Below are 23,303 nucleotides of genomic sequence, written 5' to 3'. Positions count from 1 at the left end.
TAGGGAACGGGTGTTCTCCTCTCCCATCATAGACGAGGCCCTCACTCATGTCTCCTCGGTACCCCGCAGCTCCGCCCTTGCCCACCCTCCCCCTATTCGCAACCGAGACAGAGTCCCCCTCGTCCTTACCTTCCACCCCATTAGCCATCGCATACAACACATAATCCTCCAAAAGTTCTGCAACCTCCATCGGGATCTGACCAAGAGTCACATTTTCCACAGAGACCGTTTCCTCCCTGGTCTACTCATCCCTTCCCACCCAAACCACCCACTCCCCTGGTACCTTCCCCTGCAACCGCAGAAGATGCAACACTTGTCGCTATACCTCCTCCCTCGACTCTGTTCAGGGACCCTGATAGTCCTTTCAGGTTAGGCAGAGGTTCACTTGCACCTCCTCCAACCTCATCTACTGTACCCGTTGTTCAAGATGTGGACTCTTGTACATCAGTGAGACCAAATGCAGACTGCACTATCGTTTCGCGGAACACGTTCGCTCAGCCCGCCTAAACCTACCTGATCTCCCGGTTGTTGGACACTTTAATTCTCCTTCCCATTCCTCCACAGACCTTTCTATCCTAGTTCTCCTCCATTTTCAGAGTGAGGCTAAATGCAAATTGGAGGAACAGCATCTCATATTTCGCTTGGGCAGCTTACAGCCCAGTGGTATGAATATTGATTTCTTTCACTTCAGGTAGCCCCGGCATTCCCCCTCTCTCTCTATCCCTCCCCCACCCAAGTTGCACTAGCTTCTCATTTTCACCTTACGAACAGCTTACAATGGTCTGTTTTCTTTATCATCGTTACTTTTTTGCATATCTTTCATTCATTGTTCTTCATCTCTCCACATCACCGTCTATATCTCTCGTTTCCCTTATCTCTAACCAGTCTGAAGAAGAGTCTCGACCCGAAACGTCACCCATTCCTTCTCTGCCGAGATGCTGCCTGTCCCGCTGAGTTACTGCAGCTTTTTGTGTCTATCTTGGCCCTGGATAGCCCATTGTTTTTGAGAAAGTGCAATACTAATTCAATAACAGGATCAGAGGCTTCACATATAACTGAATAGTTATTGCCACATTACGGAATGAGTACATTGTTTTTCAGTGCAGAACATTCTCTCAGCCCTGGTATTTTAGAATTTTCTTATTAAGTCCAACATCTGGTAATATAATAGCACAAACTATTAAGGAAACAATGAAACTCATTTTGTTGAATGAATTATTTAACCATTTTAGTTTTTACTTTGTATTCATACCATGGAATGTGGCTTGCCTGAGAAGTCCAGCATGTTAATACGTTCTAATTGGTGACCTGCCTTCTTCAATGGTTGGCATAATCTGTGAATTTCATGATGACAGGTGCTGATGTTCCCATGTACTTGCTAACCTTGTCTTTCTCGATGGTAGATGTAGGTTTTGAAGCTAATGTTCAGAAAATCTTGCTGCAATGCCATGTTTAGCTAAGGTGCAGTTATTTTTCATGGGGATACTTTATACAATGCCATAAAGATTCTTGCATATTTAGAAGTGCACTCATTCAGGCATGTGAATTTCAACATTCTCCCGATTTTCTGCCTTGTACACGTGAAATGGCTTTCGAGAATGAGCAAGTGACCCGCTCACCATGAATACACAGTCACAAATCTGCTGTATGCTCTGCAGTGCTTATGTAACCGGTTCAATTACATTTTAAGTGTCCGTTCAGTTAGAACCTTTTGGTCATTGAACCTGTAGGTGGGGGTCATACTATTTCTGTTGAAAGTCAAGGCAAAATCGCTGGAAATGCTTAATTGGTCAGGCAGAATCTGTAGAGAAAAAGAGTTAATATTTCAGATTGAAGACAATGAAACTGTTATTGTCAGAATGCATTGCAATATTCTGAAAAATTTACAAATTCTAATAGTACTGTCATACAGCAAGAGATGTGCCATGTAATGGAATAAATATCCAATCGCTGAGCAGTGCAGAAGATTTAAATGTTTTGATGCTTTCTGTTAAGGGGGAACCCAGAAAAGGTTGGATTAATCTTTTTGAATCAATACCACCATACCATTGATGAACACAGTTGATATGGATATTATTTTGTTTTCAAATTGCATTTGGTGGCCTTGAAATTCTTCAAAATGCAAAGTTGTCTTGAAGAGGCAATAATTGGAAAATTAGGATAATCACTGAGGATAAGAAGATACGAAGAGCCAATCTGGAGATTATTTTCTCAGACTCCCTATTAGTACCCAGATGTGCTCTGCCTTGTAACTCATGCCGGAACAGAACTCAACCCTCCTGTTAACAGTTTGTAGCTATCACTGAAGGACGAAGAAGGAGTTGATTTATTTTAGATTCTTCCTACTTTAAAGAAAACGGAAGGTTATCGAATAGCATGTAGTTTATCACACACTATTCATACCATTATTTGGAATAAAGATACAAGTACACTAAATCTAATTTACATGGCAAGTTATAGGACAGCATTATCCCTTTTAGTTCTGCCTAAACTGATGTAGCAAATAACTTTGAATATATCCTGGTTTCAAACAAATTGAACTAACAGTTGTAAATGTACAGAAAAACACACACATCTTGCTTAACCTGATAGACAATATGATAATAGACTTAATATTTTCCGAGTCAGTTTTGTGACATTTAATTGTTTTCCATTTTTTAATCATCATTAAGTTTCTATGCATTTACATTTTTGCTTGGTAAGCAAGAATATTGCAGGTTGACTTTTCGTAGATTTTTAATTTTAATTTCAGCAAGTTGACTTTTTGTTTTTGTATTGTTTTGATTATGTGTCAAATATTTTGAAGTAGTTAACATAGCTTACCGTTTCAACATCAGCTTCCATTGAAAGGCTGATTTGCTGATGCCTATGTTTGACTTTGTCCTTATTTGTCTGAGCTAAGTAAACAATCCTGTTACAGGTCTAGCTCCTGTGGGTGGCATGTGTGAACCAGAAAGGAGTTGCAGTATCAATGAGGATATAGGCCTGGCAACAGCATTTACTATCGCTCATGAAATTGGTCACAAGTAAGAGCCATTTTATTATCATAGGTAATATCTTCTTTATCTTAAACTTAAAGCCAAAATTATAATTAATTTGTATTTGTGGTACGTTTTGGTAATCAATTGTATATCTTTCTCCAGGAAAATTAGACAGCTGAAATCAACCTTCGCAAACCATCAATTTGAGGCAGGCAAGAATAACACAATTTGATTAGAATTGATCCATTCTTGTTTTCCTCCTTACTCGGTGGTCATGTTATTGAGTTGCAACATTCTGTCTTGAACAAATAGTCTATTACTTTTGTGAAAATGGGTACAACAGCCCGCTCTTGCATCAAGTTTTGCCTTGATGTCAGGTAATCTTGCTCACTCAACTTTGGAATTTAACTCTTCCATGTTTGGAAGCTGAGTGGTGCTGGTGAAATCCAGACTGGACATTGGTGAACAAGCTGTTGGTGAGTGAATGCTGATTGACAGCATTGGTTTGCTGTCGATTGGCCAATTATGAGCTGGGAGGACATAAACACACTCGTGCTTGTTTTTCAGCTAAGAAACCACAATCAAAACTGTTCCTGATCCAAGAGGTGTCTACATTATGAAGGCAGTTCAAAATAAGCAATTACAATTATTTTTATAAGTAATTAAAAAGTGCAATAATTTGATCAAAATGAATTTTGAAAATTCAATCTTGAATTTGTTTTAAATATTTGCACAAAGTCAAAACAGAATTGTACCTTTACAATTCATTCTGATTCACAAAATATCACAGAACTTCACATGCTTACAAAGATGTGGTTTATACTCCAACTGTGAAGTGAAAAATTATCTGTTCAAAGTTCATGCCTTTGATTTTGAAGCAAATACTTGACTAACGCCCCGATACTTAATCTTATGTGGCAATCAAATAACTATTTAAAATATTGGCAACTGCAACCATTGTATTTAGTTGTTCCGATTCCATTTCAACCATCTGCACAACAGCATTTTTTTAATGCATATTTGCAATACAGCAGAGCCAATTCTAGTCTCCTTGTGTAAACATCAGTTAGACAAGTTGAACCAGATTATAAATCTTGATTCAGTTTCATTTGTACCTTGCAAGGTGTATGGAGGCTTAAAATATAGTTTGAGTTGGAATCTCTTATGTTAGTTGGCAAGTGTTATGCACTTTTGCAGGTCATTAAAGGGCTAGAGTCTGCAAAAAGGCAGGAATCATCTGGCAGACAAAAAAATCCTGCACCAAACTGAACCTGCTATGCCACACTAACCTTCAACAATCAATTCACATCAGGATCCTGAAAAAAGGTTGATCACTTGCCACAGTTTGGAAGCTATCTCTTGATGAACTCAGTCATCAAAGACAAAATTCACCCATCTCCAGTGAGCTAGCATAGGCTTTGGCTGGCTGAAATGTGTTTAAAGACCTACAATTCAAAACCTGGCTCTAGCCTCAGTTTACTGAAGAACAGACAACTTGAATATGCTTCAGATACATGATCAATCTGTTGCAAGCACCTCAGAGCATGAGACTCAGCACAAACGCTATTTCTGTAAAACCTTTCAAATTTATTTGTAGGGTAAATGAACTAATATTGAAATCCACTCCCAAGACAGTGGCTCCAACATTCAGGGTGTGATGATGCTCAGCCAGCTCTAGATGCCTGACATCAGATTGCTGAATTAAGTGCACTACTTAAGAGGCTGAGTGGGGTAAAATTTAAAGGAGATGTGCTGGGCAGGATTTTTACACAAAGAGTGATGAGTTCCTGGAATGCACTTCCAAGAGTGGTGGTGGAGGGTGATGTAATAGTGACATTTAAGAGGCTTTAAGATAGCCATATAGATATACAGGAAAAGGAGTGATATGGATAACACGAAAGCAGAGGAGATTAGTTTAACTTGGCATCATGTTCGGCATGGACATTGTGGGCTGAAAGGCCTCTTCCTGTGTTGTACTACTCTATATTCTGTGTTCCATGTTCCACTCCATTCATAGCAAAAGACATCCAGGAAAAACGAGAAAACATTTCAGGGACATTCTAAAAGTCTCCTGATAAATTTGTCACAATCCCAATGTACTTGTATGAAGAAGAAGATGATAAAGAGGCATGATAAATTGACAATCTAGGAATGAGATTAAAGCAAAAAGTAGTAAACAACTAGTCGTATTAAATCAGTTGATGTACATTAGTAATAAATCAGTTATTCTTCTGAGTTCTTTAAATTATTGTGGATTATTTGCAGCAATGGATGTTAAAAAGTTATAAACAGGCAGTTCAACAGGATGAAAAATAAAAGGGAAAAAAATGGTATGTCTGAGCTTATTTACAAGGTCACAAGGAATAGGAGTAGAATTAGGCCATTCGGCCCATCGAGTCTACTCTGCTATCCAATCATGGCTGATCTATCTCTCCCTCCCAACCCCATTCTTCTGCCTTCTCCCCATAACCTCTAACATCTGTGATAATCAAGAATCTATCTATCTCTTCTTTAAAAATATCCACTGACATGGCCTCCACAGCCTTCGGTGGAAAATAATTCCACAGATTCACCACCCTCTGACTAAACAAATTTCTCCTCATCTCCTTCCTAAAAGAATATCCTTTAATTCTGAGGCAATGACCTCTAGTCCTTGACACTCCCACTAGTGGAAACATCCTCTCCACATCCACTCTATCCAAGCCTTTCACTATTCTGTATGTTTCAATTAGGTTCCCCCTCACTCTTCTAAACTAGCGAGTATAGGCCCATCATAGGTTAAGCTACTCATCTCTGGGATAATTCTTGTAAACCTCCTTTGGACCCTGTTTTCATTGCTGTTATGTAGGTTTTTCTGATGCTAAATAAGTATTGTAATATTTAACAGTGGCCGATTCTTATTGTAATGTCCCTAAATCCATCCATACTGTAATAATATTATACTTCTGCTAAAGTGTAGTGATGACTACATGAAATAAATGTACATTTGTGTGATCCTGTACAAGTGTATTGGATATTGATTTCCATGGACATCTTTAATGACTCATGAAGGTTCAGAAGCACGTTTGATGCCGTTTCTCAATTATGATCAGTTAATTAACAGATATTAACTTAATAGAGACACAAGGAACTGCAGATGCTGGTTTACCAAAAAAGACAAAAAGTGCTGGAGTAACTCAGTAGGTCACGCAGCATTTCTGGAGAACATAAATAGATGAGGTTCCGGGTCTCGTCCCAAACATTGCCTATTCATGTCTCCAGAGGTGTTGCCTGACCCACTGCAATACTTGGTATATTTCTTATATTAAATCAATGTTGTACATGAATGTGGAAGAGCAGTACTTTTATGAAAATCAAGACCTCTTTCCTACTGTTAGTTCTTGGAAAAAGAAGAAATTGTTTCTTTTGGCAAACAATGTTCCAATCTTATGCTTAATACTTGTGGAATACTCATGTCTTCTTGGCAGTTTGAATTGAGCCTGAAGTTAAACAAAGTGGGCTTAGGGCTGCGGTGACCTTTGCAGAATGTAGAAGTGTTGTGCCTGCTCTGGAGTTTGACGGCTGTCCAAATTGTACTCAGTCCTCAAATAAAAACAAATAAATTCTGCAATCGTGGGGAAAGTAACTATTTCAATTGTCCCTGCTTCGTTCCTTTAAGTGCTGTATCAACAGCTTTGCAAAAGCTTCTGGGATATTTTGCAGGCCACATACACAGCATTACCTTTGCTTAAAAAACAAAAGCAAGCACAATCTCTTACAGCTGATTGTCATTGAGTGTCCATCTTTGGTTAATCTTGGCATCATTTTGGGCACTGATTACTCATAAGGCTGTTGACAAGCCAAAGTGATTTTAGATTTAAATGACTGTTGACAGTTAACACCATTTACACCATTAAGTGTCATATCCTAATAGCAAGCTTATAAAGACCACTGGCATCTTCAGCTTATTCAGGATCCTTGCATCAAAATGGTGGAAGTTAAATGAAATAGAGAGTGCACCACCTTCCTTTTTCTGAAACACATTTGCAAATTTTAGGTGGGGAGTTTATCTGATGATGAACAAACCTTTTCGATCAATGCTATGGCCAATCTATCAATTCAAGAATAATTTCTATCACTTTACTTATAGGTCCTGGAATTATTGGGAGACAGACCCTAGAACTACAAAACTGCCCATGGAAGGGACAAAAGTTCCTCAAATGGGACAAGAGGTTTTTTCCCCCGCCCTTCGCGCTGTCTATGAGGGGCATGATTTGAGATTCTGAAGGACAAGATTTACCAGTATTTGGATAGATGAGGACTGATTTGGGATAGTCAGCATGGCTTTGTGCTTGGGAAATCATGTCTCACAAATCACATCATCTCAGATACTAACTTCATGAATCTCTGTTATACTGTCTATGTTCAGCATATCTTTTTACTATACTGTCCACAGACTCGAACGCAGTCTCATAAAAATCCCATATAGATCCTTGGCCCTAGTTTATTACAATCTCTCTCAAAATATATATTTCCAATTTTTCTGATGATACAAAACAAGGTGGGATTGTGAGTCGAGGCAAGAATGTAAAGAGGTTTCAAGAGATATAGATAAGTTGATTGAGTAGGTAAGATCATGGAAGGTGGAATATACTTTGGGAAAAATCTCATCCATATTGGTGCCAAAAACAGAAATGCTGTGTATTTTTTTAAACGATGACAGGGTAGGAAAAGATGAATACTTAGTTGTCCATCTACATGTCACTGAAAGATAATTCACCGCAAGCAACAGAAAAGGCAAAGGATAGATTAGCCTTGATTACAAGATGATTTGAAAACAGTAGAAAAGGTGTCTTACTACAATTAATTGTACAGAGAAGTGGTAGTGGAAGCTTAGCCATTGTTTATTCACACCAACAACTAATAGATTACTAGATATCGAGGGAATCAATGAATATGGGGGCTGTGCAGAATAATGGTGCTGAGATAGATCATCTTGATGAACGTAATCTTGATGAATGTTAGAGCATACGAATGACTGAATGCCCCATTTGTGCTAATTTTCTTTTTCTGTGTCTACAAGAATATTTCAGAGAGCCCTCACTTTTTGCAGTTGAACAGATGATAATAGATGATGTTTCGGGTCAAGACCCCTTTTCAGACCCTGCCTGTTGAATCTGAAGAAGGATGTCGACCCAAATCGTCATTTATTCCATTTCTCCAGAGATGCTGCCTGGCCCACTAAGTTACTCCAGTTTTTTTGTGTCTATCTTTGGTGGAAACCAGAATCTGTAGTTCCTTGCTACAGTTGATAATAGATAATTAGAACAGCACTATTGTCTGAATTATGTTTTTGGTAATGCTTGCAGTGCAAATTTTAAAGTTCCAAAGTTGAGGATACTCGACACCTTGATCACTTTATGTACAAAGTTCTATGAAACTGTAGGTGAAAAAGGGTTTTGAAAATCTTCTGAATATTGGTCACCTTTGAGGCATGAAATGTAAAACAGAAATCCAATCCCTTATGCCAATGACTGACATTTTGGCCTCACAGGTGAGGAAGATATCACACGTAAGGTAGATATCACAGGCTAGAAGCCGTTTTTTTAAACTGCTCATTTGCTTTCATTCTTGATTGTCATACATGTTGGATATTGATATCACTGATGTAAATGGCTAGGCATCAGTGGTTGGACATGTTCCTTGTGAGTGTTTGCATCAGATGGCTTGGCTATTCTATTTGTAATGGATAAAATGAGTCATCTCCCTAGAGGATTTTTTTCCATCTGTAGTCAAGGCAACCTACATTGCTATATCAAACTTTGTGTATCTGCACATACTTTGGTTTTCTACCCATTACCATACAGAATTGACAAATCTGCATCACTGATATCAGTTGGCTTACTTAGTAAATGTTTTGGAAGAATACTGGTCATTTGTGTTCCAAGTTTGCATGACAACAGGCTAGCTATGGCTACCAGTTCAGAAGAGAAGCGCAGCATTCAGCCACTTGCACATTGTATGATTTGAACCTGTGTGGTGTTACTGAAAGTCTAGGAGGAACTGGATGACAGATGCTTATGCATCTGATATGATGATCCATCATTGAACTCTATGTCCAAAGTTGGCATTGAATTAGAATAACATTTAAATGGAGCTTCCCAGCAAAAATGCAAAGGTTAGGTTAATTTATTTATGTATGACTTTTTAAACATATTTTATAAATATTTTAATATTTCTTTATGTTTTAATATTTATAATCAATTTTGCAATTATATTTAAATGAATGAAATAAATGTTATAAATTCTATGTAACTTCATCAGTTAGTTTAGTTTAGAGATGCAGCGCAGTAACAGACCCTTCGGCCCACCGAATCTGCACTGACCAGCGATCCCCGCACACTGACACTATCCTACACACACTAGGGACAATTTACAATTATACCAAGCCAATTGTCCTACAAACTTGTACATCTTTGGAGTGTGGGAGGAAACACGAAATCCCAGAGAAAACCCATGCAGGTCACGGGGAGAAGGTATAAATTCCGTGCAAACAAGCACCCATAGTCAGGAACGAACCCAGGTCTCTGGCGCTGTAAGGCAGCTGCGCCACTTTGTCGTCCAGAGGCATTTTAAAATGCCCACAAAATATTAATACACCAAGGAGAGTATAACGACTAAGTCTAGGTGATGAACTGAGTCAAGTGTGATTTAGCCTAATATTGCACAATTTATTTGAGGTCTAAAACATAGTAGAACTTCCACAGAGTGCTGAACCAACTATTTTGGTTAATTGGTACTGAAAAGCAACTGTTTAGCGTGTTCAATGGGTTCATGCTGTTTGACCTAGAGAGCCATTTTCAAGCACTTGAACATTTTCGTAATTAAAACCGTTGACGAGTTCTCAATTAATTTGCATTTACAAGGATATAATGTGTAGACAAATATTTAACTCAACTATCAATACATCACTAACGTGATCCAATCAGGTGAAAGATCATTAGTGCACCTCTCAATGGCTGTTCAGTGAAACAAAACTGATAAAGTGATCAATCAATATCTTAAAAAATAGCCACCATTTGCATTCCATTGTATTGATGGACAACCAGAAAATGGTCAACAGTGGGAGTCTGTACTAGCACCAGACATTTTCACTAACGGGAAGTTAATGCAAGTTCTATAGAAATTCATCTGTGCCAGGAGCGATGAAGGCACCAGAATTAGAGGAGGCAAGTAAAACAACTTAAACCTACTGGAATGCTTTCTCAGCTTCTGCCATTTCTGTCTCAGTCAAAAGAAAATACATGTTTTTTTCCATCCGAATGATACTGCTTCCAGGAGGAACTCCATATTTTCTGAGTTATTGAGAGGACGCTGGCGTTGATTATTCGCCGCTTTTCCGTCAGGATAGTTTGTCTGTTTGTCTGTTTGTTTCTATGTTAATTGTATTTGTAAAGCGCTTTGTGCATGTGTTAAGGCGCTATATAAAATAAATATATTATTATTATTATTATTATAAAGCACAGAAACAGGCCTTTCAGCAATGAGATTAAACCAGTCATCAAACACCGATCCCATGTTACTCTCCCCACAGTCCTATCAACTCTTTCCAGACTCTACCATTGATCTACATGCAAGGGATAATTTACAGCATGTCTTTGGGATGTGGGAGAAAAGCAGACCAGGAAATCCATATTGTCAGTAAGAGAGCATGCAAATTCCATACCCTGAGCACCAGAGGTCAGTTCATACCTGGGCCACCGTAACAGTGAGATTGTCATCTTCTGTGAATGGTAACCTACTCACGATCCTCTCCTCTGGAACCAGTGAAGATTTTTGCCTATTGTCCACATTCTATTGACATCCAGCCAAAAAAAAAGTAAAATCCATCATAAATCAGGTCCAAATATGCTCTGGAAAATCTTGGGGAGCACAGCCGGACCACTTTGTTTGCACTGGCAACATTCAGATTATTGCTCCTTCCCATTGCTATGATTGCAGATGTGTAAATAAACACCACTATGAGAAATAATGAAAGGGAGTGTTTTAGTTCACTGGAACCAAGAACCTCACATATTTTTCTACTTTGCTCTGCCTGCCATTCATTGCGGTGTCATTGTGTTGCAGGAGATAAAAAAATGTTAATGGATAGCACCAACCTTCCTTTTCTCAAAACTTTGGAAAAGCCCTCCAAGAAAATATTTAAATTTGGATCAACTGTTCTGAAAAACAACTGTTGATTTTCACACAGCCTGTATCAACATGGAATGAAACTGAATCGTGGGATACATGGAGCATGAACAAATATCAACTCGGCACTTATCTAGCAGCACACTTCCTGGTTTAAGTCTCCCTCAAAGAAACTCTACGTCCAACATAGAAATCAGAAAAATGTCAGAGGCACTTTTACCTAATATAATAGTACATTGAGATTTTTTTCTAACTTGGGGGCTTTCTGTTACTAGATAATGTTTCATCTGAACATTAACATCAGACACAAAATAAGCACAGACCTGTTGGAACCAAACTGAAGAAACATTTTTCCATTACATGGTGCTCCATGTGCTTCCAGGGATATAACATACTTGTTAACTAATAACTTAGTCCTGCACCAAGGCTATTTAACATCGCACTAACTTTAGAAATTTAATGATTAACCCATAATTGTTTTGATGAGTGTCCTTTTATCAACAATGTTGGAACCTTATGCTAATGCTAAATTATTTCTTCAAGAACTGGACGTCCAAATAACTCATATCAATGGAGTAGTTTCCCCATAATGTTCATGAACCATGTTACGAGGGCTCTTTAAGATCACTGTTCTTATTTTCTTTTCTAGAATTCATTTGATACCCCATTTTTAAATTTGAACTAAGGATATATCACCAGCCATTTGTCCTGGACCAGCCATATTGAAGCTAAGCCTAAGAAAGTACACCAATGCCTCTACTTCCTTAGAAAGCTTAGGAAGTTCAGCATGCCCCAACAACTCTCACTAGATTCTACAGATGTGCCATAGAAAGCATTTAATTGGGATGTATCACAGCCTGGCTGGGGAACAGCTCCATCCAGAACCACAAGAAATTGCTGAGTTGTGGACGTAGTTGAGACCATCACGCAGACCAACTTTCCTTCCATTGACTCCATCTACACTCAGGCTACCTTGCTGCACCAGCAAAATAAAGAACCAGTCTCACCCTGGGTCAGTCCCTCTTCTCCCCTCTCCCATCAGGCAAGAGGTACAGAAGTCTGAAAACGCAAACCTTCAGATTCAGGGACGGTTTCTTCCCAGCTGTTATCAGGCAACTGAATGGTCCTCCCATCAGCTAGAATGCGATCCTGACCTCCCATTGGAGGCCTTTGATCTATCTTTAATTGGATTTTATCTTGCACTAAATGTTGTATCCTGTATCCTTATCTGTGCACTGTGGACAGTTTGACTGTAGTCTTTTTTTACTGTATAGCATGCAAACAAAAGCTTTTCACTGTACCTCGGTATTTGTGACAATAATAAAATAAATAACGAGGCATAACGAAACTAAATAACGAGGCATGGACTCAGTGGTCCTGAGTCATTAATGACTTGGTGCCATTTTATCGCACCCATGTATGGCATCACCCAATGAAGGTGTAGGAGGTATTTTGCTGAATTGGGTTTATAGCATTTTTTTAAAAGACATATCTGGGTAATTTTGTACATTGATGAGTAGATGTTGTACCTACATTGTAGCTGTTCTGAAACAGACTCTCAGGAGATTTCCGGAGAACAAGGGCTAATGTAGATAAACATAACTGCTGATTCATGTACAAAAAAAATCCCAAAACAATAAGCAGATAAAAATAAATGACTAATTATTTGCATTTTGTTGAGACATAAATATCTTCCAGGATCATGAGAACATATCTTTGTGGTACCTTGGAACTTTTCACTTGCACATTCAATCCTAAATATTTTGCTCCTTGAAGTCCCTCTTTGTGTTTGATCTTCAAGTACTTATTCAAGTGAAACTGAAATACTGTAAGCTAGAGGTCCAGTGTATCAAATTTCCATCCATTTTTCTCCCTATTGTTGCCAGGAAACTTTGCAAATGTATACATCATGAATAAAGTAATTAAAAAGATTAATACATTTGTGTATTTGCCATGTAATGGATATCCAGATATCTGATTTTACTGATCTTTTTTCTTTTTCAGTTTTGGAATGAATCATGATGGAGTTGGAAACTCCTGTGGTCCAAGAGGTCAGGAAGCAGCAAAGTTGATGGCTGCTCATATCACAGTGAAAACTAATCCTTTCATCTGGTCAACATGCAGCAGGGATTACATCACCAGCTTCTTGGAGTAAGGAGTCAGAAAATAGGATAACATTTAAAAGCAAACATTAAACAGGTGGCTGTCAGGGTCCATGCTGTGTTCAAATGCTAAATGGAACAGCTAATTCAATTGTAGTTCACTTATTAAATTATGTATTTGCCTTTATATAAAAAGTACATTTTGAATTAGAGCACAAAATGTCTGAGTAACTCAGCGGGTCAGACAGCAAAGAGAAACAAGGAACTGCAGATGGTGGTTTACAAAAAAAAGACAAAGTTCTGGGGTAATTCAGTGGGTCAGGCAGCATCTCTGGAGTACATGGATAGGTGATACTTTGGGTAGGGGCCCATCTTCAGACTGATTCATACGATCATAAAACAGAAAAATAGGTGCAGGAGTAGGCCATTCGAGCCAGCACCACCATTCAATATGATCTTGGCTGATCATCTAAAATCATTACCCCGTTCCTGCTGTTTCCCCATATCCCTTAATCACTTTAGGCCCAAGAGCTAAATCTAACTCTCTCTTGAAAACATCCACTGCATTCTGTGGCAGAGAATTCCACAGATTAACAACTCTCTGGGTGATGAAGGTTTTCCTCATCTCAGTTCTAAATGGCCTACCACGCATTCTTAAACTGTGACCTCTGGTTCTGGACTCCCCTAACATCGGGAACATTTTTCCTGCATCTAGCTTGTCCAATCATATAACATATAACATATAACATATAACAACTACAGCATGGAAACAGGCCTGTCCGGCCCTACCAGTCCACGCCGACCATTCTCCCTGACCATCCTTTAAGAATTTTATATGTTTCTATAAGATCCCCTCTCATCCTTCTAAATTCCAATGAATACAAGCCGAGTCGACCCATTCTTTCATCATAAGTCAGTCCCACCATCCCGGGAATTAACCTGGTGAACCTATGCTGCACTCCCTCAATAGCAAGAATGTCCTTCCTCAAATTAGGAGACCAAAATTGCACACGATACACCAGGTGCAGTCTCACCAGAGCCCTGTACAACTGCAGTAGGACCTTCTTGCTCCTAAACTCAAATCCTCTCGTAATGAAGGCCAACATGCCATTAGCTTTCTTCACTGCCTGCTGTACCTGCATGCTTATTTTAAGTGACTGATAGGAGCAGAAATCAGGCCATTTGGCCCATTGAGTCTGTTCCGACATTCAATTGGCTGATCTATTTTTCCCTCTCAACCTAATTCTCCTGCCTTCACCCCGTATCTTTGACACCCTTACTAATCAAGAACCGATCAATCTTTGCTTTAAAAATGCCTAAAGACTTGGCCTACACCACAATCTGTGGTGATGAATTCCATAGATACATCACCCTCCCGCTAAAGAAATTCCTCCATCTCCATTGTAAAGGTACATCCTTTTATTCTGAGGCTGTGCCCTCTGGTCCTAGAGTCTCCCACTACTGGAAACATTCTCTCCACATTCACTCTCTCCAGGCCTTTCATTATTTGGTAAGTCTCAGTAAGATTCCCCCTCATCCTTCTAAACTCCAGTGTGTACAGGCCCAGAGCTGTAAAACGCTCATCATACATTAACCCAATTATCCCCAGGATCATTCTTGTGAACCTCTTCTCGACCATCTCCAAAGCCAGCACATCCTTCCTCAGATATGGGGCCTAAAACTCCTCACAATATTCTAAATGTGGCCTGACCAGGTACCTCATAAAGCCTCAGCACAACATCCTTGTTTTTATATACTGGTCCTCTAGAAATGAATGCTCACATTGCATTTTCCTTCCTTACTACCAACTCATCCTGCAAATTAATCTTTTGGGAATCCTACACCATCACTCCCAAGTCCTATTGAACCTCCAATTTCAGAAGCTTCTAACCATTTAGCAAATAGTCTACATCTTTATGCTGTGCTGTATTCTATTTGCCACTTCTTTACCCAGTCTCTCAGCCTGTCCAAGTCCTTCTGCAGACTCCCTGCATCCTCAGCATTACCTGCCCCTCCACCTATCTTCATACCATCCACAAATTTGACCACAAAGCCATCAATTCCATCATCTAGATAATTACTATATAACATGAAAAGTAGCAGATCCAACTGCATCCCCTATGGAGCACCACTAGTCACTGGCCGACAACCAGAAAAGGTCTACGGGTCAACCAGTATGGCTTCACAATCTACATCTACCTCTTTAAGAATCCTCTTTTATATTATAGGCTAACATACCTATACATTTCATTTTTCTCCCCTTATTACATTTTTAGTTGCCTTTTGTTTCTTTTTAGAAGCTTCTCAATTATCTAGCTTCCCGCTAATCTATGCCATAATATGTTTTCTCTTTTCCTTTTATGCTATTTTGATTTTGTTTGCCAGCCATAGTCGCTTCATTCTCTGCTTAGTACATTTCATCCTGTTTGGGATGAAAAGATCCCGCATCTTCCAAATTACTCCCAGAAACTCCTTCCTTGCTGCTTCACTGTCATTCCTGCTGGGGTCCCTTTCCAATCATCTTTAGCTAAATCTTCCTTCGTGCCTCTGTAGTCATGCTCCTTTCTCATGCCCCTATTACTCAACAGTAATACAGATACATTTGATTTCAGCTTAACCTTCTCAAACTAAGTTGAATTCTGTCATATTGTGACCACTGCCGCCTTGGGGATCCCTAATCAAATCGGGTTTGTTACACAATGGCATGGTGGCTTGTGGTAGAGCTACAGTACTATCTTACAGCTCCAGAGATCTGGGTTTGATCCTGACTACAGGTGCTTGTCTGTACGGAGTTCGTACGTTCTCCCCATGACCTGCATGGGTTTTCTCCGAGATCTTCAGTTTCCTTCCACACTTCAAAGACGTACAGGTTTGCAGGCTAATTAGCTTGGTATAAATGTAAAATTATCCCTGGTGTGTGTGGGGTAGTGTTAGTGTGTGGGGATCACTGGCCGGTGCAGACACCGTGGGCCTAAGGGCGTTTCTGCATTGTATCTCTAAACTAAACTAAACAACAAATCCAGAATTCCCTTTTCTCTAATGGGCTTCATCATGAGCTGCTCTAAAAAGCCATCTCACAGGCAGTCTTAGGATCCAGTACCAAACTGATGTTCCCAATTTACCTACATATTGAAATCCCAAGACCATTGTACCATTGCTTTTATTATATGCCTTTTCTATCTCCTCATGTCATTTGTGCATATATCCTGGCTACTATTTGGAGGTCAGTACGTAACTCCAATTTTTATCTTTTTATCCTTACAGTTTCTTAACTATACTCACAACGATTCTGCATCTTCTGATCCCATGTCATTTCTTGCAGAGGATTGGATTTAATTCCTAACCAACAGAGCCACCCCACTACCTCTGCCCACTTGTCTGTCTTTTTGATAGGAGGTGTATCCTTGGATGTTCATCTCCCAGCTCAGATCCTCTCAGCCACGACTCTATGATGCTCACAACATTATATCCGCCAATCTCGAACCGTGCTACAAGGTGATTCACCTTGTTTTGTATACTGTATGCATTAAAATACAACACCTTCAGTTCTATATTCACCAACCCTCTTCTCAAATTGGTCCGTATGTTGCCTAACATTAGACTCATCCCTTTCTAAACTTTATGACCTATTTCTTATTCTGGAGACTTAAGTACTTCTCTTGAACTCACGTTCTCTTTAGCTTCATCCAGTTCATCCCATAGGAACAGCTCCCTCCTTCATCAATACTGATGCTAATATCCAATGAATTCAATCCCACTTCTCCCACACCAATCTTTGAGCCACATGTTCAACTTTCTAATCATGTCGACCCTATGCCTTTTTGCCTGTGACTCAGACAGCAATCCTGAAATTGTTACCTTTATTATTACTTGCAAGCTCAAGAGCCAAGGCTTCTCCAACAGTGTTTGAAGCTCAGATTTATTGGTCAGCAATTTTGAGCCTGAGAGCCATCAACACTTCAAATGCAGATCAAAGCCTGGTGAGTGAAAGATACATCTAGGTGAGGGGGGGAGTTATGGGTAGATGGTTTGGCAAAGGCCAGAGATGAAAAGTGTGAGATGAGGATAAAAGAAGTACAAATTCTGCAGCCAGCGGAAAGAATATAGGTAGAGGGGGAGGGAGAGGGCTGAAATGGGTGTGTGTCCAGGTGGGGCACAGCAAAGGGGAGGGGGGGGGGCGGTGGAAGGTGGAGAAGAGGAGCAGGATGTTGTATGGTTGTTATCTAAAATTGGAGAATTCAATGTTCATACCATTAGATTGTAAGCTACCCAAGAGGAATATGATGTTCTTCGAGTTTGCAAGTGGCCTTACTCTGGCAATGGAGGAGGCACAGAACAGCAAAATCGGAATGGGAATGGGAAGAGGCGTTAAAATGGGTAGCAACCGGGAGATCCAGTAGGCCTAGGTGGACCAAGCACAAGTGTTCAAGGAAACGGTTACTGAGTCTACACTTGGTATCGCAGATCAGATAGCACACCTGGAGAACATGGATAGGTGGTTTTGGGTCAGGAGCCTACTTAAGTCTAAAGAAGGGACTCAATCCAAAACATCGCCTCTTCATGTCCTCCAGAGCTGCTTCCTGATCCGCTGAGTTACTTCAGTACTTTTATGTTTTACGGAAGATACCAGCATCAACAATTCCTTGTGTCAACATTTTCAATTAATTCTACGTTTGGATTCAAATTCTTGAACTGCTTTGAGCTATACACTGTGCCCAAGAGACAAAGTATAGATCTTGAAATTTGCACTTAATGAGCATAGAGGCTGGGTTGTTGCATAATTCCATTAAAAACAAAAATACTATCAAGGTCATTGACCTACAATATTAACTCTTTTCTGTCTCTGCAGATGCTATCAAACCGGTTATGTACTACATCATTGTTTTAATAATGAATATATCTGGCATCTGCCACATTTTTTACTTTGCTCTCCTGCTCTGTTTAGAAGTTGCTGTCTGTAACCTGTTTGACACAGCTATAGTGTAGTCAATGATCACGTTGCCTTCAAGAATCAGTATTTGTTCAGTTAAAAAGGTACAATAACAACAATAGTTATTAACAAATGACTTAAAATTATAGAAATTCAAACATGAAATGGTTCCACTGCAGGCAGCTATAACGTAGAAACAAAAGCCATCCTGAAAAATATATTAAAAAAAGGCAAGGTAGACACAAAATGTTGGAGTAACTCAGCCGGGCAGGCAGCATCTATAAAAAAGGCATATTGTTTCACAAATGACAAGCTGCCTGCAATTCAATATAATTTCTTAAAGAAATAGATTTGACTGACTCTTAAGTTGTTTCAGCTGAACAAAAAAATTAATTTCCAATTTTATTTGTCTTTTTTTGACATTTTCAAATATTTTTTAAAAATAGAATGAGATTTAATTTAAAGGACGGCTTTGAAAGTTATAAAAAGCAATATAAAGATTTTGATCTGAAAAAGTGTCCTGTCCCAAAATCATCATCTACGTCTTCCAGAGATGCTGCCTGACCTTGCTGAGTTACTCCAGCACACTGTGTCATTGTTTTGTAACCCAGCACCTGCAGTTCCTTGTATCTAAAGATTTTGTGATTGACCATACCAAGCCCACACAATAAGATATTACTCACTCATTTATTGCTCATTTGCAGTGAACAAATATCTTTGCCAATGTTCAAAAAATAACATTGCTTCATCCCCATGTGCCCTTGATTTGGAAACAACCTAGAAATGGTTGTTTTTGCATTTCATTCTAAAAAGGTTTCAGAGTTGTATAATTCTATTTAAAAAAACATAATTATGCAATTAAATTTCCAAACAAATGTCAATTGAAAATATCATGTTTTTGCAATAGCTTTAACATTTTTTTAATAAAATTCATTCAATTAACAGGGACAGCAATAATTGAAGATATTGCTTGGAGACTTATTTTCTGAATTAATTTATTTTATTTGCCATTCATTTCATTTTGTAGAAGCAATAAACTACAAATACTGGTTTACAAAAAAAGATACAAAGTGCTGGAGTATATCAGCGGGTCATCCCTGGAGAATATGAATAGGTGATATTTCGGGTAGGGACCCTTCTGAAGATTCTTTCTGACCCGAAACGTCACATCAATGTTCTCCTGGGATGCTGCCTGGTGTGCTGAGTTACTCTAGCACTTTGTGTTTTTCTTCATTTAATTTTATTTGACTACATTTCATTTTAGAAGGTAATTCATCTGTTTATCTTTTATAATAAAATGTTCTTGTTTCGGTCAGTTCAGGACATGGTCGATGTCTCATCAATACACCCCCAAAACAGGAGTTCTTCTACCCTACTCTGGCCCCAGGTCAGGTGTATGATGCAGATGAACAATGCCGTTTCCAATATGGAGTCAAATCACGCCAGTGTAAATATGGGGTAGAGTGTCGCTCCTTTACTTTGAAAATAGGAAATTGTTCTGATCTTTAGAAGCAAACAATACTATAGAAAAGTATTTTTTCTTATTTACAGTATGTTTAAACTTTCATAAATGCAATCTTAACAGTTGTGGCCATATTTCCTGTCATAATCTGTTTATATTTTTTGTTTCATGTAGATAGATGTCTAATATGAGGTTCCTGCTTCCTTTATAACTTAAATTCAAAATAAATCACATTAAGGTTTCCTAAATTGTTTTTTTATTTATAATCTTAATATGAGGAAGAATCCATTCTCCAGTCAATAAAACATTATTATATATTGTACACCAATAGCTGAAAGTAAGCTATTTTAATCATTGCTCGCATACTAAGTAAGGAAAAATCTCTTTCTGAAATGAGAGATCCTCCCCAATGGTAGCTAATGGTGCAATACCATTGGAGGAGACAGTAGAACTAAAGCAGTTCATCTCCATTTAAGTGTTCTGGTGCACTGGAAACAGCATACTCACTACTTTAAAACGTATTCGTCTGCAGACCTGGAAGTACAGACCAAAATCACAAATCATTGATAGGAAATGATATAGGGAACTGCATTTTAGTGAGGGTTAGATCCAATTCACACAAAGTTTGTTTAAGGCTTGATCTTAAGGACTCGTCAAATATCAAACGATAAAAACGTTTTCTTAATAATAGGTATTGTGCTTTTTAATTAAATAAGGCCTTTACTTAAAAATAAAGCCTGTTTTGAAAGCTCTTTTCAAGAGTACTCATTTTACAACCATAAGCAGAGAGCCACTTTGATTTCATCACCAAAGTGAAGACAGCAGCATTATGACAGATTTATGCTAAACTCTGACAATTGGAATACAACACTGATCTTCCTTGTCTCTATTTTAACAATCCAGACTGCTAAATGAAATATTTGCTCAATAAGTACATATTGCTTTTAATTTGTTAAACACATCTATGAAATGTTCTCCTTGCGGTCTATTCGGAATTAATTTTATAAAGTTTGCATGTCACTAAAATCAAAACTATTTCATAAATATATTCTGTATCCACAATACAGCACTCCAGAGTATAATGATCAAATAAAGATGAACTATTTTAGTTCTACTCTCCCCTCCAAAGCGCTTGCACCATTAGTTCCCACTGGGGTGCAGGTATACCCTTTCCGCACCTCTCATTTCGGAAAGGGATCGTTCTTTACCGAGTAAAGGTAAATAATTACCTTATTATTTAATGTAATAAATAATTATTTAGGCAATAATTAATATTTTCCTAAGCTTTTAAAGGATTGTTTTTGGTTCTTGATACTTTCTTATTAATATTTTGTTTGTAGGAGGTATGCAGTGAGTTATGGTGTCTTAGTAAAAGCAATCGTTGTATTACAAATAGCATTCCTGCTGCTGAGGGAACCGTGTGCCAATCCAATACTATTGATAAAGGGGTGAGTACTTCTGATACATTTTTTATTTGGAACCCAGAAATGTTAGTGCACCTGAAGGTGTTTGACAGTTTACAGGTGGGGTGCCAATAACCATCACCGTTTCTGCTTCCCCTTCCCCTATCTTGCTGTAGACTTTAACTGAATGGGCATTGCACATTTTCTTAATGAAATATTTGCCTCCTGTTGTAGCTTCCAAGGTTGCTTGAGAGATTAGAATGGCAAGTGGCCAGATCAGGCCATTGTTATGATGCAAAAGGTGGTGTGGGATCTGAGATAGGAAGGGTCAAAGTCAGTGATATAACTTTGATGGGGATGAGTGAGTGCTGATGGACAGCACTGAAGCTCTGTGATACATTGTAGTGGGGCTAAGTGGAAAGGCAGAGAGGTATCGAGAGAAACTGTGTTAAGTTGGGCGGTGGAAGGAGTATGATTGCATTGAGGATCAACCAAGGATTTCCAGGATTTTTTTATTCATTCAGGGCATGAGAGCTTCACAGGTGGAATCAGCATTTAATGGTCCATCCTAAGCCACCTTTGCGAAGTTGCCTTCTTGAACTGCTGCAGTCCTTGCAGGTGGATATACCCACAAGTTTGAGGTAAATGGAGAAGGGGGTGGAGATTGAGGCCTCCTTCAGGGATCGAGACAGGGAGAGAGACAGGGGTGCGATTCTGGATGATGGGGGTGAGTTTCATGGACCTGCTCCTCAGGAGGTAGTGTTTGCAGCATGAGCCTTGGACACTTAAGGGAATAGGGGTATGCAAGCTTGTAGGTGTTGAAATCCTTTTGGATGCCCTCCTAACTGAGCACATCACTAGAAAGTTGTGGTTGATCCAATAGTGCTCAGTGATTGTCACTCAGGACATTGTAGTCTCAGTTCAATCATAATACTAGCCATCATCAGGTTAGCTCTGAGACGAGAAAGATTTTCTATAATATAATAATAAAATAGTAGGGCTTTGGGGAGTGTTGTAGTGCAGAGGGATCTAGGAATGCAGGTACATAGTTTGCTAAAAGTGGCACCACAGGTAGATAAGGTGGTCAAAAAGGCTGTTGGCACATTGGCCTTCATCAGTCAGAGTGAAATATGGAAGTTGGGAGGTCATGTTGCAGGTATACAAGACAATGATGAGACCACATTTAGAGTATTGTGTTCAGTTCTGGGAACCAATTTATAGGAAAGATGTTGTAAAGCTGGAAAGAGTACAGAGAACTTGAGGGCCTGAGCTATAGGGAGAGGTTGAGCACAGGAGGATGAGGGATGATCTTATAGAGGTGTACAAGATCGTAAGAAAACTAGATCGGGTAGACACACAGTCTCTTGCCAAAGTAGGGGTATTGAGAGCCAGAGGACATGGGTTTAATTTGAGGGGGGAAAGATTTAATATGAACCTGAGGCGTAACATGTTCACACAAAAGGGTGGTGGGTAGAGGGAACGAGCTGCCAGAGGAAGTAGTTGAGGTAGGGACTATTGCAATGTTTAAGAAACAATTAGACATGTACATGGATAGGACCGGGATTTTGAGGGACATGGGCCAAACGTAGGCAGGTGGGACTATTGTAGATAGGACATGTTGGTCAGTGGCTCTATGACTCTCGATGAGAGTTGTTGGCGACATGCCGAACGTTCTAAAAAAGTAGAGGTATTGCTTCAATGTGAGTGGTCCAGAACAAGTTGTTGGTGATATTTACTCCTAGGAATTCAAAGCTTTCAACCATCTCTATTTCAGCGTTGTCAATGCAAACCAGGTTATGTGTTCTACTTCCCTTCCTGAAGTCGATCACTATCTCCTTTGTCTTGCTGACATTGAGAGAAAGGTTGTTGTCTCGATACCAGGTCATGAGGTTTCAATCTAGCTTCACATCATTATTTGATATCCGGCCCATAATAATCCCTCCATTTTTCAAGCAGCTCCGTTCTATCAGTAAAATTGTAATTTGAAGCTGATGATCAGTAAAATAATAAAAAGGCAAATCAGCTTGCCCAGTCTCCCAAGAAAGAGGTTACCTGGAAGATAGCAATTGCATGAACATTGCAAAATGTCAATATACATTACAGTGGTTTCTACAGTATACTTTAGAAGTACTTAAATGCCTGTGAGCTACTGAGGGATATTATTGACCATGGAAAGGATTGTATTCATAAAATATAAAATCTGCATGATATATTGGGACGTAACCTGTCAACTGTCTGCAGTTTAGGGATAACTTT

General features: G+C 39.0%; 1 protein-coding gene across 1 annotated transcript in view; it reads left to right on the top strand.

Moving 5' to 3' along the window:
* The window catches only part of LOC144607203 (A disintegrin and metalloproteinase with thrombospondin motifs 6-like), a 188,147-nt gene that overhangs the window by 88,087 nt on the left and 76,757 nt on the right, over positions 1–23,303 (top strand). The window contains exons 8-11 of the mRNA XM_078423883.1: positions 2,921–3,026; positions 13,155–13,301; positions 19,499–19,640; positions 20,985–21,092. Of these exons, the coding sequence (XP_078280009.1) occupies positions 2,921–3,026; positions 13,155–13,301; positions 19,499–19,640; positions 20,985–21,092 (503 nt within the window). The remainder of the gene's footprint in view (positions 1–2,920; positions 3,027–13,154; positions 13,302–19,498; positions 19,641–20,984; positions 21,093–23,303) is intronic.

This window comes from Rhinoraja longicauda, chromosome 28, assembly GCF_053455715.1.
Source record: "Rhinoraja longicauda isolate Sanriku21f chromosome 28, sRhiLon1.1, whole genome shotgun sequence".
Taxonomy (NCBI): Eukaryota; Metazoa; Chordata; class Chondrichthyes; order Rajiformes; family Arhynchobatidae; genus Rhinoraja; species Rhinoraja longicauda.
Note: the sequence above shows the minus strand (reverse complement) of the source record. Positions and strands in the feature narration are given on the sequence as shown.